General features: G+C 43.4%; 2 protein-coding genes across 7 annotated transcripts in view; one reads left to right on the plus strand and one right to left on the minus strand.

Moving 5' to 3' along the window:
• Positions 1-5552, minus strand: part of CAPRIN1 (cell cycle associated protein 1) — a 29165-nt gene extending 23613 nt beyond the window's left edge. For 2 of the 6 annotated variants that reach the window (XM_071762540.1, XM_071762538.1), the window contains exons 1-2: positions 5388-5551; positions 4759-4952 (exon numbers count right to left, since the gene is read on the minus strand). In XM_071762540.1, the coding sequence (XP_071618641.1) occupies positions 4759-4950 (192 nt within the window). In that variant the 5' untranslated portion in view covers positions 4951-4952; positions 5388-5551. Of the gene's footprint in view, positions 1-4758; positions 5164-5387 lie in introns of those variants that run through there. The other 4 variants (XM_071762542.1, XM_071762543.1, XM_071762541.1 and 1 more) reach the window with 4 other exon arrangements.
• A 2831-nt stretch (positions 5553-8383) lies between these two features.
• Positions 8384-12589, plus strand: part of LMO2 (LIM domain only 2) — a 40593-nt gene continuing 36387 nt past the window's right edge. Inside the window, exon 1 of the mRNA XM_071762577.1 lies at positions 8384-8452. The gene's annotated coding sequence lies outside the window, so the exon portion shown is untranslated. The remainder of the gene's footprint in view (positions 8453-12589) is intronic.

Consider the following 12589-nt stretch of genomic DNA (forward strand, 5'->3'; position numbering starts at 1 on the left):
AAGACTGCATTCTTGTCATCAGCTCATAAAAAAAAAGGGTATTTTCCAGTTCACAGCATGTTCCTGACCCTTCCTACATGCCAAGGACAACCACAGGGCCAGACTGACAGCTGGGTCAGGAGTCTGATCCAACCAAAGATACAGAGTGAGACTGATAAAAGAACAGCAAGGAGAGAAGGACCAGCTCTTTCCCAGAGAAATGCAGAAATGATGGGTTATGTTCTACCTTCAAAATGTAAACCTTCTGAAGTCTGATGAGTTGACTACAGAGAAAAAAAAAACTGCTAAGGCACAGCTGAGTGAAACTCCTAAGTTTTGGTGACTGCATACATGTTGTCCAAGTTGCCACACAGGATTTCCTAGGGAAACACTGAATCTACAGACAGGTTGACTACTCTACAAGAGGCCCAGATTTTATTCTACACATCCTTTATTTTCTAAGTGAGTTACTCTTACAAGAGCAAGAGAGGTCTAAAACATAAACCTGCTTCTCCCAACATATTCTGTGCATCTTCATCTGAAAGAACAGCACCAACAAAACATCAAACCATCATCTGAAAAACTGCAATAACTAGAAAGATGTTTCACAGCTTGTGTCATCATTTATCCAGTTAACAGGACTTGCCATGAGAAATAATCCCTGTGCTATGTAAATTAAAAAACAAAACAGAGCAAGCTGAAAACCATAGGTACCAAACACCAAATAACTTCACAGATGCACCTATGAGAATAGAGAACTGATCCCACACTTCACTATAGGTTTAGAACTGTTTCCTGCAGGAAATTCAACTTTTTATTGAGCCAAGTCAGATTAACTTGAAACATCCATATACTTTTCCAGTGAAAATTCTTGTGTAGTAGTAAGAGGGACTTTTCCAGTATTCGTTTTTCAACCCAGTCAGAAATTCATAGGCTGATGAAGCAGTTGCATTTTAAGTTACCAGCTACAACTACAATGTATCCTTTAAATTGCACACACCAAGATCAAGTCATATAAAGCAATATTAAGCTAAATGCTTACTGTGTAATTACAGCTGCCCAAGAATCATCTTTGTGATCACTTGCCCATACCTTAAACCATGCATTAGCAAGTGAGAGATGTTGTCCCTCTAATAGAAAATTTGGTTTTAAAAGCTACATAACTCACATTACCAAGTTGAAAGCAAAAATAATTCATTTTTCATTTGTCATTGTATCACACATGTTTGATCTACATTTAATTGGCTTAATTTGGAAAGGTTTTTCTCCCTAAAAAACAAGCAGCAGCAGAAGCAAATGCAGGTCTTACTGGAGTATTTTCTCTTAGGGAACTTAGAAAACCAGTAGGATTCCAACCTCAAATGTGTAACAAGAATGTTCATGAAACTCTTAAATTAAGATTGTCAACATATACTCAAACTGTGTGTCTGAAGGTCTTACAGAGATAATAATTCTTCAGTTACCACCTCCCATGTACACACAAATATGTAGCCATCTAGAAGAGAGGAAGAAAACAGGACAGCATTCCTATCATCCAGACAGAAATGAAGGGAACACAGACATTTTCAGGCCATGTTTTCACATACACTTATGAAGAGCAATTGGATTTATCCTGGTCTTATTACACAAGGAATATTCATTCTTTCAGTTAGTCAGGTCACTTTCAGGAAATGAAAATGAAAGCATCACTGATCTTGTATTTCTACTTTACACGGAAGCATTTAAGATAATACAGAATTAAGTTATAAAAATTCTGCATCTTATTTTGATGGTCACATCATTTCATCCTCAGAGTTTAGAGGGAAACATGACACTAAATAATTTACTTCAAATTTTCCATTTCCTTCATAAAGAGTGACCTTTCTTCACCTAAAAGCTGCACATACCATTTAAAACCTAAGATGGCACCTCTTCACAGAGCCATTATTTTTCATTCTACAAAAGCACAGGTCTAAGTCAAGATTTTTGTATTTGTTCTCAAATACTAAGCTCTCAAAATCATCTCTACTGCTCTTCATTATCAGCTGCTGATAAAGAATGGACTAAAGGTTCAACTACGCAGAACTTTTCATTGAGATTTACAGGATTTTTCACCCATTCCTCTCCGTGTAGGATCTGGTTTCAACTGTATGGTTAAAAAAAGTAAAAATATATTCTCATTAGAAGATTCAGAAAAAGGAAAATGATTGCATTTCTGCCCTTTAGTAAACTTCTAAGTGATAGGAATACTGATGCCCTTGTGTGAAATAAGCTTTGTTTTCAGGACATGCTGTGTTCTCTCTATTAGGGAGTATTGATTAAGTAAAGAACTGTTGAATCCCTCACCAAGGAAAAGGCTCAAGCCCACAGATTGGCAATTCTGCTTTAGTACACCAAGAACAACTTAGCTCATTACATTTACAGTAATTCACAAGAGTCCCACTTCAGTACATTTCAAAACTTCTTCAGTCTCTTAAGATTTATCTCTGAACCTTAATTCATCAGTGAGAGTACACATAGCTCTCCTTTTTCAAGCCCTAGCCACCATTTTTAAAGACCTGCCCTTTGTCTTTTTTTTTTAAAGGCCACACTGCCTAGCACTGAGCACCCTGAAGAGAGATGCTTTAATGGAAGATCCTTCAACAGAAGCCATTTCCAGAAAAAAGGTACTTCATTTCCTGTATTCAGGGCCTTCATGACACCAGCATCACTGATTTTCTTTTTTTTCTGACAGAACAATAGCCTCCCACACATCATTCTAACTTAAGGTATTATGAAAATTGACCAAAAAAGTCCATTCAAAAGGAACGGAATGGCTAAGCCAAGTATAAATTAGATTTAAATTACTTATTTTAAAAGATAAATAAAAGCACTAAGAAGGAAAGCTGACCTTCACACCAATGTGTGCTTATCCTCTTTATTACCTGAGAGCACAGAAGAGATGAGAATGTTCACCTGGTAGGTCTAAGTCTTAAAGATAAATTTTGAACATGACAAAGAAATATTTTTAGAGAATTTTTGTGGATGTTGGACACAACTATAATTTCAAATAGTTTTATTTTCCTGAAACAACTACAGACACAGAAAGATGTGCATTCTTTGAGAAGCTGAAGACCAGTATTCTTGTGTGGGGAATGTTCATATTTATTAGTGAAATTTTAAAACAGACACCTTGCTCTACCTAGACATGACAGTATTTAGACATGGACCAAGAAAAGATCCTCTGTTTCTAAAACTTATCTCAAGGGTTCTGGCTCAGGGCATTTTGTCATCTCATTTTAAAAACTAGGAAAATCCAACACCTGTTTTTAAACGGGAAACCACACTTTACATGTATTTAAAAGGAAAAACACAGCTTGCTTCATCTGCAATTCACCTATACAGACTTAATTTACTGCTAGGATTTCCACCTTGTACAAATATGGGATACTATATCCAGACTAATATGATCTAAAGTGCTGGTAAAAAAGACTTATTGTGCCTTTTCACTTTTAAAAGCAAAAACAGATTAAGGGCTTTGACATGGACATAACATTTTTTTCATCTTTTTTAGCTTAGTAACATAGTGTTTTAAAGCAAGTCTTTAAGCAATGCATACATTAGTATTTTTCTGATGGACACCTCATGCTCTGTAGCTGGATAGCCCTCTGAGGCTTATTTAATCCAGCAACCCCGAGCACTGAATGGGTGCCACATAAACTGTAAGTAACCACCACATCTTTTTTTTTTTTTCCCCTGTCACAACCCGAACAGCCCAAGGACCACGGATTTAGTAGCTGCCGTTTCTAAAAATAACTCCTTAAAGGCCGCTTCCAGCTGACCTAGGACTCGCAAAGGGGTGAGCTTAAGGGGATGAAAAGGTGAGAAAAAAAAAAAAAAAAAAAAGAAAAATGAGAGATCGAAAACGCTTGGGTGGGGTGGCCGGTGGCCCCCGGCTTTGTGCCGGCTGCTCGCACAATGCAGTTCCGCCGGAGAGGCTGAGGCAGCCTCCGCCGCCGCCATGTTAGCTCCCTCTTCCATGTGCACGGCTCGGAGGGGACCCGGAGCGCCGCAAGCTCTCCCCTCAGCTCTTCCCTCCGGAGTGGGAAAGGAGAAGCGCTCCGGAGAACGGGACAGAGGGAAGGGAGCACGAAAATCGGGAGCTGTTCCCCTGCGGCGAGTCGAGAACCGCGGCTGGGAAAGGCCCCGCCGAGGGAAACAAAAGGCGGAAGGGAGGGGGAAGGGAACCGCGCCGCCGAGGGGGTCTCGCCGGGAGCGAGGAGGGGGCTGCAGCCCGGGGGGATGGAGGAAGGCGGCAGACACGACCCCTCCGGCCTCTGCCCTCCGCCGCCGCCGCACGGGGAGGATAAGGGAGGGGGGCGATGCGGCCGGCGGGCTCCTGGGGCCACGGGAGAGGGCGACGGACAGAAGGGTCCGGAGGACCCCCGAAAGGGGAAGGGGAAAGGCCGGGAAAGAGGCGCTCGCCCTTCTGGAACCTTCCAGCGGGCGGCCCCTGGGGGCGACGCCGGGAACAACCCGCACAGGCCGCAGGCTCCCTTGCCCAGTGAGCAGAAGGGCACAGGGGAGGGGAGCGACCACCGTCTCACCAGCACAAGGAGGAAAGAGAATAGGACGGGACTGTTCAACGTCCCTTGAGACGGCCCGACACCGGGAGCGAGGCTGGCCGGAAAACGGGGCCCTCCCGGGGTGCTGAGTGGGCTCCAGAGGGGCCCCAGGCCCACCCTTCAGGGTTGGGGAGGGAGCGGTCAGGCCGTGGCGGCGGCAGAGGAGGAGAGCAGGGTGGGGGAGGCAGGAGAGCACCTTTTTCTTCTCCAGGTTGCGCAGCTTTTTGTCGATGACTCCCAGGATCTGCTTCATGGCCTCGGTTTGCACCGAGGTGATGCTGCCGCCCGTTGCCTGCGGTGCGGCCGCCGCTGCTGGAGCAGCTTCGTTGCCCGGGCCCGCCTTCCCGCTGCTGCTGCTCGCCATAGTGCTGTTGGTAGCCGAGGGCATCTCTGTTGTGGGTGAAGAGAGAGGACAACAGCGAGGGCGCGTTACGGGAGAACGGGAACGGACCGCCGGAGGGGACACGCGAGAGGGAGGGAAGGGAGGGGAGGGTAAAGAGAGAGGGAGGGCGGGCGCGCGCGCGCACACACACACGGCCGTTTCCCCACGCCCAGGGGCGCGGGCGTCTGCGTGTCTGCGTGTGCGTGTCTGTGTGTGCGCGCTCCGGCAGGTGCGGCCAGGCGCGCTCCCTCACCCACTCGCGAACGGGACTCGGGCGGACGGGTGCGCGCGGGGGGCGGTCATGTGACCGGGGCAGCCTCACGCCGCGCCAACGGTCAATCCCCAGAACCATCCCCCACCCCCCCCCCCCCCAAGCTCGACCCCTTCCATCACGACCACCCCCACCCCGCCGGTGTCCGGAGGGGCCTCGTCACCCTCCTCACCCTCTGCGTGAGTGGCCCGGGGGAGGGAGGGGGGGAAAGAACTCGGTGCGCTGCGCTCTCGCTCGTGGAATGGCCGCCTCAGCCGACTCCGGCCCCGCCGCCCGCGCTGCTCCTGCTACCTCCGCACCGCGCTACTGAGGGAGAGAGCGGGGGCGCGCACGCCAGCGCGTAAGGCGAGGCGGCCGCGGGAGCGCGCGGCGCGGGGTCTTCACCTCTTGCGTCTGCCTCTCGAGAACGCCTGAGCCCGCCTGTTTTGCCCAGGCGGAGGAGGCGCTTCCCGGCAGCGGCGCTGTCTGCCGGAGGGTCCTTCAGGCGCGGCGGGCGCCTCGGCGCCAGACACAATAGCGGGGCGGGGCAGCTCGCCTCAGGATCACGCCCGCCGGCGGTGGCGAACGGGGGTTCGGTTCGGTCCGGTCCCACAGCTGCTAAATGCGCTGGGATGTCGGGGTCTGTGTTCCCCAGTGCTCTCTTGTGGCACTGCACGGTGAAACAACCGACGGAGCTGGGCTGGGCTCCTGGGGAGCGAGGCGCTGCCTGCTGGGCCTCACTGAGGCGATGGGTCTGAGGTGGCGGGAGGGTCACCCCGGAGGCGAGCTCGTCCCACCGCTCCCGCCTTCCCGGGAGCGAGGCCATTGCTGCCATAAGTATGACTCCAAAACATGTTTTCTGCCGCTGAATGCCTTTAAGGCATGTACCTAAAACTGTGGGAGGGTTCCGGAGAGGTGGCGTGCTCAGGTGTGATGGGCCATTATTAACCGCATTTCAGTCATGGTTGCTTGATCTGCCTTTCCTACTGGAATTTGTGTCACAGGTTGCTTTGTCTCCAAAGACAATCCCTGAATCCATATAAAATACTTGCTTGACACATTTCTGTGACAGCTGCGCCTTTGAGCACTTTCTGAGCCTTTGCTTCCATGCTGAGAACGGGTAATTACTTCAGTATTAGTTAAAAGGCATTGCACTGAAATAACATCAGGTCTTCTGTGAAGCAGAGAAGATTTTGGAACGAATATTCTGCCATCTTAGAGAGGTACAGCTTGAAAATGAAATGCCACTTCCTTAGTGGGCTGGGGAGCTAATAACATCGGAATGGTTTTAGTTTTTATTCACTTGTCTTTCTGGAGTAAGAGTGGAAAATTTCTGGAATTTAAGGCCCTGAAAAATCTAGTTCCTAGTAACTGCTCATTCGAGATAAAATTTGTGGTTGTAATACCAGTTGAAGATTATTTTTGTAGCTTATTTTAAAGGGTGAGTTTATCTTTTATCTGTTTAATCATGGATCCACATGATTACATTGGCACAAGTGCTGTTACTTAAATTGGGCCAACTAAATGGTTCTCTACCATCAAAAGAGAGAGAGCTCATAACCCTTCCTGACCAAATCTATGTATGCAATTGTCCTTGTCCTTGTTTCCACCCTGGTTCCTGCTTCCCAAGAGTTAATTGAAGTTGATAATCCAGCAAGAAATTGCTTTCCTTACCTTCATGCTACAGTAGTTAAATTTTAAATGGTCAAATTGTTTTTTCTTTGTTCCCTCTCTAAATATTCCTTACGCTTCTACTTTTTGCCTATGCCTGCATTTTTCTGTAGCACCTTGATGCACTGGCATTTTATATTAGATTATTTGCTTTCCAAATCACCTCTTTGCATAACAGGTTATATGACAAGTAATAAACCACCCAACCCAATTATTTCAGTTAAATAAAGTATAAAAGAAATGTCTTCAAGTACTAGAAGTCTGTTTCTTTTCCCTATTCACCAAGAAGATTTTGTTAATGCCATTATATTTACAACATTTAATTTTTATGCATTTTTTTCTCTAAGCCCCTCACGTGAGGATTGAAATCACCTTTTTCCCAAGTGAAATCAATGTCTTAGTGAACATGTGAAGCACATTGATGCTCTTTGACCACAAAATACAATGTTTTAAAATTATATGAAAGTGTTTTCATCCATTCCTCTTAATTTCTCCTTTTTCTTATATTGCTGTTACAGTTCTGTTTAAGCTCAAAAGCTCAGGGAAGACTTTTTTTCAGCTAAGTCCTAAGATCCTGATGCAATTTGTACTCAAAACTTTTATTGTTGAAGTGCTAAAAAAAAATCTGCAATAAGAGAAAGATCAGAGCTGGTGGGAGAATTGGTGACAATAAATTAGGAATATATGTTGGACCAGAATAAATCCTTGATCTTGTCCACCAACATGAGATGCTTAATTGTCATGGGAAAGCATAACAAAATAGCAAATGTTCATGGTATAAAAGTGAAAAATACTGTTCCTGAGAGCAGTTATTATGTGAGATTGCATGAGCAATAATTACATGACAATTACTGCCTCAAAGCTCTTTATAATTACACTGGATGCCTGTTTGGTTAGCCAAGGATGGAACTGAGACTGCTGCTAAGTTTACAGGCATAAGTAACATAAGTAACCACAAGCAAAGCTTTAAGTATTTATCTTACACAGGCACTGCAAAAGGAGGACTCATCTTTTACTTTTGAAAGAGAGACTTGTTAAATTAGCATGAGATAAGCCTTGCTAAATTAATTTTTAAAAATTCTTACTCTATCACAGTGACTTTGTACCAAAAACATTTGTCACTGTTGTATTACAGCATAACTCAGTGTCAGAACTACACTGCAGTTGCTCTGCATTGGCTCCACTCCAGATCCCAGACCCTTCAGCAGACTTGGAGCAGCCTGGGAACAGCTGAGGTGCTCGTGGTCCCCTACTCTCCATCAACTTTAGAAATAAAACTTCCCTACTTGCAAAATTAATTGGAAAATAACTTGCAAACAAACAAACTGCACTGCGTAGCCAGCCCCAACTCTTAAATTATCTTTTAATACTTAACATGCTTATAATTTTAGGCAGGTCATGCTTTCATGTATTCATTACCTCTTTCACACCATTCCTCAAAAAACAGTGACCACCATTTTGTTGCACTTCTGTGCCACCCACATGGAGCATCAGTGCCTGGCAGCGAAAACTCTACAAATGAACTCCCCACCACCAAAGAAGAGCTGAGGCCTGATCCTATTTAAGGAAGTGTTGAACTACTGATATGTGAGTAAGCTTTATCCTGGTAAATTCTAGCACAGCCAACTTGTAATTAGCCTGTGAGGCTCAACCTTTGCATTTCCTAGAGATAAGTGGCCACTTCTTTACAACGTGTGGTGTGACCTCCCTGTAAATCTGGATTCAGGTCTCCATACCTCTGACTTCTTTGATGTTATCTGTCTGGTTGAAATCACACTTCTGCATAATGATGGTGCAGATCAAATCTTTTTATTTGTATGGAGCTGGCTTTCTGTCTCATGTTTGTGAGCTGTGCAAATGAAGGTCAGCTCTTGAGTTGCTGATTTTGGAGTAACAATTGTTCAGTCACTAGAGAAGGGTGAGAGCAGAGAGAAAGTCTCAGCAGGAGATTATGTACCACTTCCACAAACTTGAACCTGTAGAACATAAAATTACTCAGGATGAGGGAGGCCTCTCCCTGAGGGCAGTTTGGGGATCCAGATTTAGGAGGCACTTAGGTTTAATCTTCATTTTCTCAGGAAGCATCTCTCAAACTGGAGGTCACTCTGGGTTTTCATTCATTGTTATTTTACATCATGTGTAATTGGAAAGTCTGAATACAACTTTTCTGTTTGCTTCTCAGTTCCCAGCCCTCAGAAAGGCAAAACCAGCACAAATGTGTGTACTTAAAACACACAGTTTTGAAAAAGAAGACAGAGGGGAAGCAAGTTTAAAGCTTAATGGTGTAATCAGGGCTCAACAGTTGTATACGTATTCTGTCAGGACATAGAGGTTCCTCACTGAAGTAATGTCTCAGGCAGCATTTTTCTGATCCTCCTTTGAATCATTTTTGTTACCCCAACACACCTTCTCAGCCCTTCCTATTTCAGATTTCTTTCTTTTGGCCACTTGCTATGGGGCTTTTGTCCAACACAAGCCTTGCTGCTCCCTCTGGGGAAAATCCTACAGGGAAGTAAGTACTACCAGTCCCCTTCTCCATTGTTCTTTCCCCAATTAAACAAGAAATCTAAAGAAAAAAAAAAATTACTTCTCAGTATTCCACGAGCTACAAACAAGAGTGAGGTCTGATGTTAGCTCCTTGTGAGCTCCAAGAGCAAGCTGTGTCTCTGCAGCTCTGCCTTGTTCTGGCCATTCCTCTAAAGGATCAAATGGAGACAGGCTCCTCTCTACCCAAACCTGGCACCCGAGCCCTGAGTCCTTCCATTTTCCTGTTACCCACTTCTCCAAAGTGCAACCACTCTTGCACTTCTCCAAAGTGCAAGGAGCAACCACTCCTTCATCTTGGCAGCTTTCCCATCTTGCACATTATCACAAATCTATTCATCAATCAGTTCCCTGGCTGATCTCAGTGAATGTTACAAACTTCAAATGCCACAGAAAACAGGACAGGAGCAAGAGGAGTAAGGGGAACCACAGCTTGACTTGAAGAAGAGATGTTTTTCCTCTGGTGCTGTACAGACAATATGAAGTAGCAACCTCTATTTCCAGTTCCCAGGTTAACTATACAAGGATTATGGTTAGAAAAAGAGCCAAACCAAAATGCTTTCACTTAATAAATAGCAAATTCAAACTAGAGTATTGGACAGGAGTCAACAATATCTTTATTTGCCTTTGAGTTGTAGACTCAACTGTGGAGAACAAGAGTCTTATCTGCAGGAGTAGGAGCCCAGAGGAGGAGTCTCTTTGGGAGCAGGAGCCTGGGAAAATCTGAACCATCACTCAGTTTAACTGTCTTAATAGAGGCCACTCTGCAGATTTCAAAAGCTGTGTTTTCTCCTGCTTATCAGGCAGTTTTAGAAAGTTATTGCTTTGTTTTTCTGTAGGTTTCCTTTTCCCAAAGGAATTTACTCGGAGAGAAATTCCCATTCTATCTAAACCCACAGGCTGGTTAATTTTCATAATAAAATTAGACCCAGACAAAATAAACCTCTCTTTGAATAAGGATTGAAAGCTCAGCATATGATTTTGTCTGAAGAAAATTAAATTACAAGGTTTTTATCACAAATGTTGAGCACTGAAACGCTAGCAGCAAGATCAATAAAGAATTCAAAAGATTATTTGGGCTCAAAGGAGATTAAATGGTGTCTAATGGCATGTTTAGTTAAAACTAGCAGAATTCCAATCCAGTCCAGCAAAAATTGATTAAATTCCCCTAAATGATAGATTTCTCTACATAGCTATTGATGGGAAATCATTATAAAATGTGTTTGTTTCTACTGGTGTCACATGTCTACTGATGTCATGATGTTGAATGAAGCAATTGTTTACAAAAGTTTTCAGTTTACAGCAATAAATAACCAGGCTGGGACACTATTTTGCTACATAAACTATATGCAAAGTAGATCAAGCATTCATGTTGATGTACAAAGTCCTGACATAGGAAGGGAGTAGCTTGGTCATACATACCAAAGAAGTCTCAACACTGAAAAGCAGCTCAGAACCTCTTAGGGCTTTATATTTGCCTGAATTAACTAATTTGAATGGGCCCAGCTTACCATGCAATCCAGACTATTCAACTCCTCTCCCCCCTCTAATTTATTTTTTCAGTCCTCCTTCTGCATTTGTAAATTCTATCAGGTAATTTTGTATTATTTCCTTATTGTTCAGGAAAATCTTGGGTAGTGTTATGACAAAATTCTGCAGCTCCAACCAAAACATTTTCCTAAATTTTCTGTTCCATTTTTGGGTTTTCTTTACACCTATCAGGCACTTCACTGTATCACACTTACTCAAGTCAGAATATGTCATCTCCTTCTAATCTATCTGTGTTATATTCTTCATGGAAGGAAATTAAATAGTTTTACACAGCTTGGTTTTGAGAAATTTGTCTTTTTCTTCTCATCTCCAGTGTCTCACAATCACTTTGGATGTTTGGTGAATAAAGGTGGAGCATCTCTAACTTAATTTACAAAGGCCTAGTGTACAGCTCAATTTGCATGTGGCTAGATCAACTTGTTGCTCTAATCTTGTTTCCCAGCTGAAAAATCCCATATTATGAGCTTTCAAATGGCAGAATTTCTCACATTGTGAAAGCAGAAAATAGTCTGATGTGTAAATCCCTGTACACTGAGATTAGAAGATATTTTTTTGCAGTCTGGCTTTTCTGTACTTGTTTATTCTGACCTGCTTATCTCAGGCTTTATCAGAGCATTTACACTTCATAGCCTAATATCTGTTTTCCAGTACAGCATAGTCAGAAAGGAAAAGGAAACACTTCAAAGGTCTTATACAAGATTATTTTTTTTGTGGAAAATAAAAATGTGCTTAGTAAGCATGACTGAAAGAACTGGATGCTGCTGTAAACAACAGTCTTTGAAACCTCTACACTTAACAAAGGACAGATGCAAGTTGTACATTACAATTCCTCTGAACAATCTGAATTCTGTTAATGTAACCACAAAGTTTAAAAATTCAGTGTTTTATGATTCTTTTAATTTTGTCAGTAAGCACAAATGTCCTGTCTTTAAAGATTCTGAGGAACTGCAGTTCTCCTGCAAGCTTGCTGTATTTTGAGGTTCACAATATATTGACCATATTTAAAGACTTTTCTCTCTTCCTGTCTGTGTTTCTACTCCTGTAGTGTCAACCTATCTGTCTGTTTAGGAGATAAAGTAACAATATAGAGAACATTTCCTCACAGTGGACAGAATTGTGTCTCCCCTTGCATGAAAAGAATGCAGAAAGTATTTCACCCTGTAGTTATAAAATATCTGCAGTCCAGAGGTGAGGAAGAATGGGTCAATAATTCTCACACTACAGTCAGTATTTGATGGTCAGGTGTTTTGAGGAAGACTGATCATGGACCTTATGCCAAAGGTCTCTCTGGAAAAAAAAAATGGTTGAATAAACCAAGTATTTCCAAATACACTGGTGTCACATCTCCCTCTCAAAGGCACACTTGTCTTTAGGAGGTCCCACTGGCACAGCAGCCCCTTTTCTTCCTGACTATTCAAAGCTCTTCAAGGCTGCCATATGCCACATACAGCCCAGGGAAGCTGAAAAATGCTTCCACTGAAAAATTGCAAATGCTTCTGCTCAAAAAAGCCTCAAGCTAGAAAAGTCCTGTAAAAACAGGTAAAAAGATCACCTGCATAAATTCTGATTTCTTCCTAATTTTTGCCTGTGCTTCAATAGGCTTTTTTCCAAGCCCCCAAGCTTCAGCTA

The sequence above is a fragment of the Heliangelus exortis genome, chromosome 18 (assembly GCF_036169615.1).
Source record: "Heliangelus exortis chromosome 18, bHelExo1.hap1, whole genome shotgun sequence".
Taxonomy (NCBI): domain Eukaryota; kingdom Metazoa; phylum Chordata; class Aves; order Apodiformes; family Trochilidae; genus Heliangelus; species Heliangelus exortis.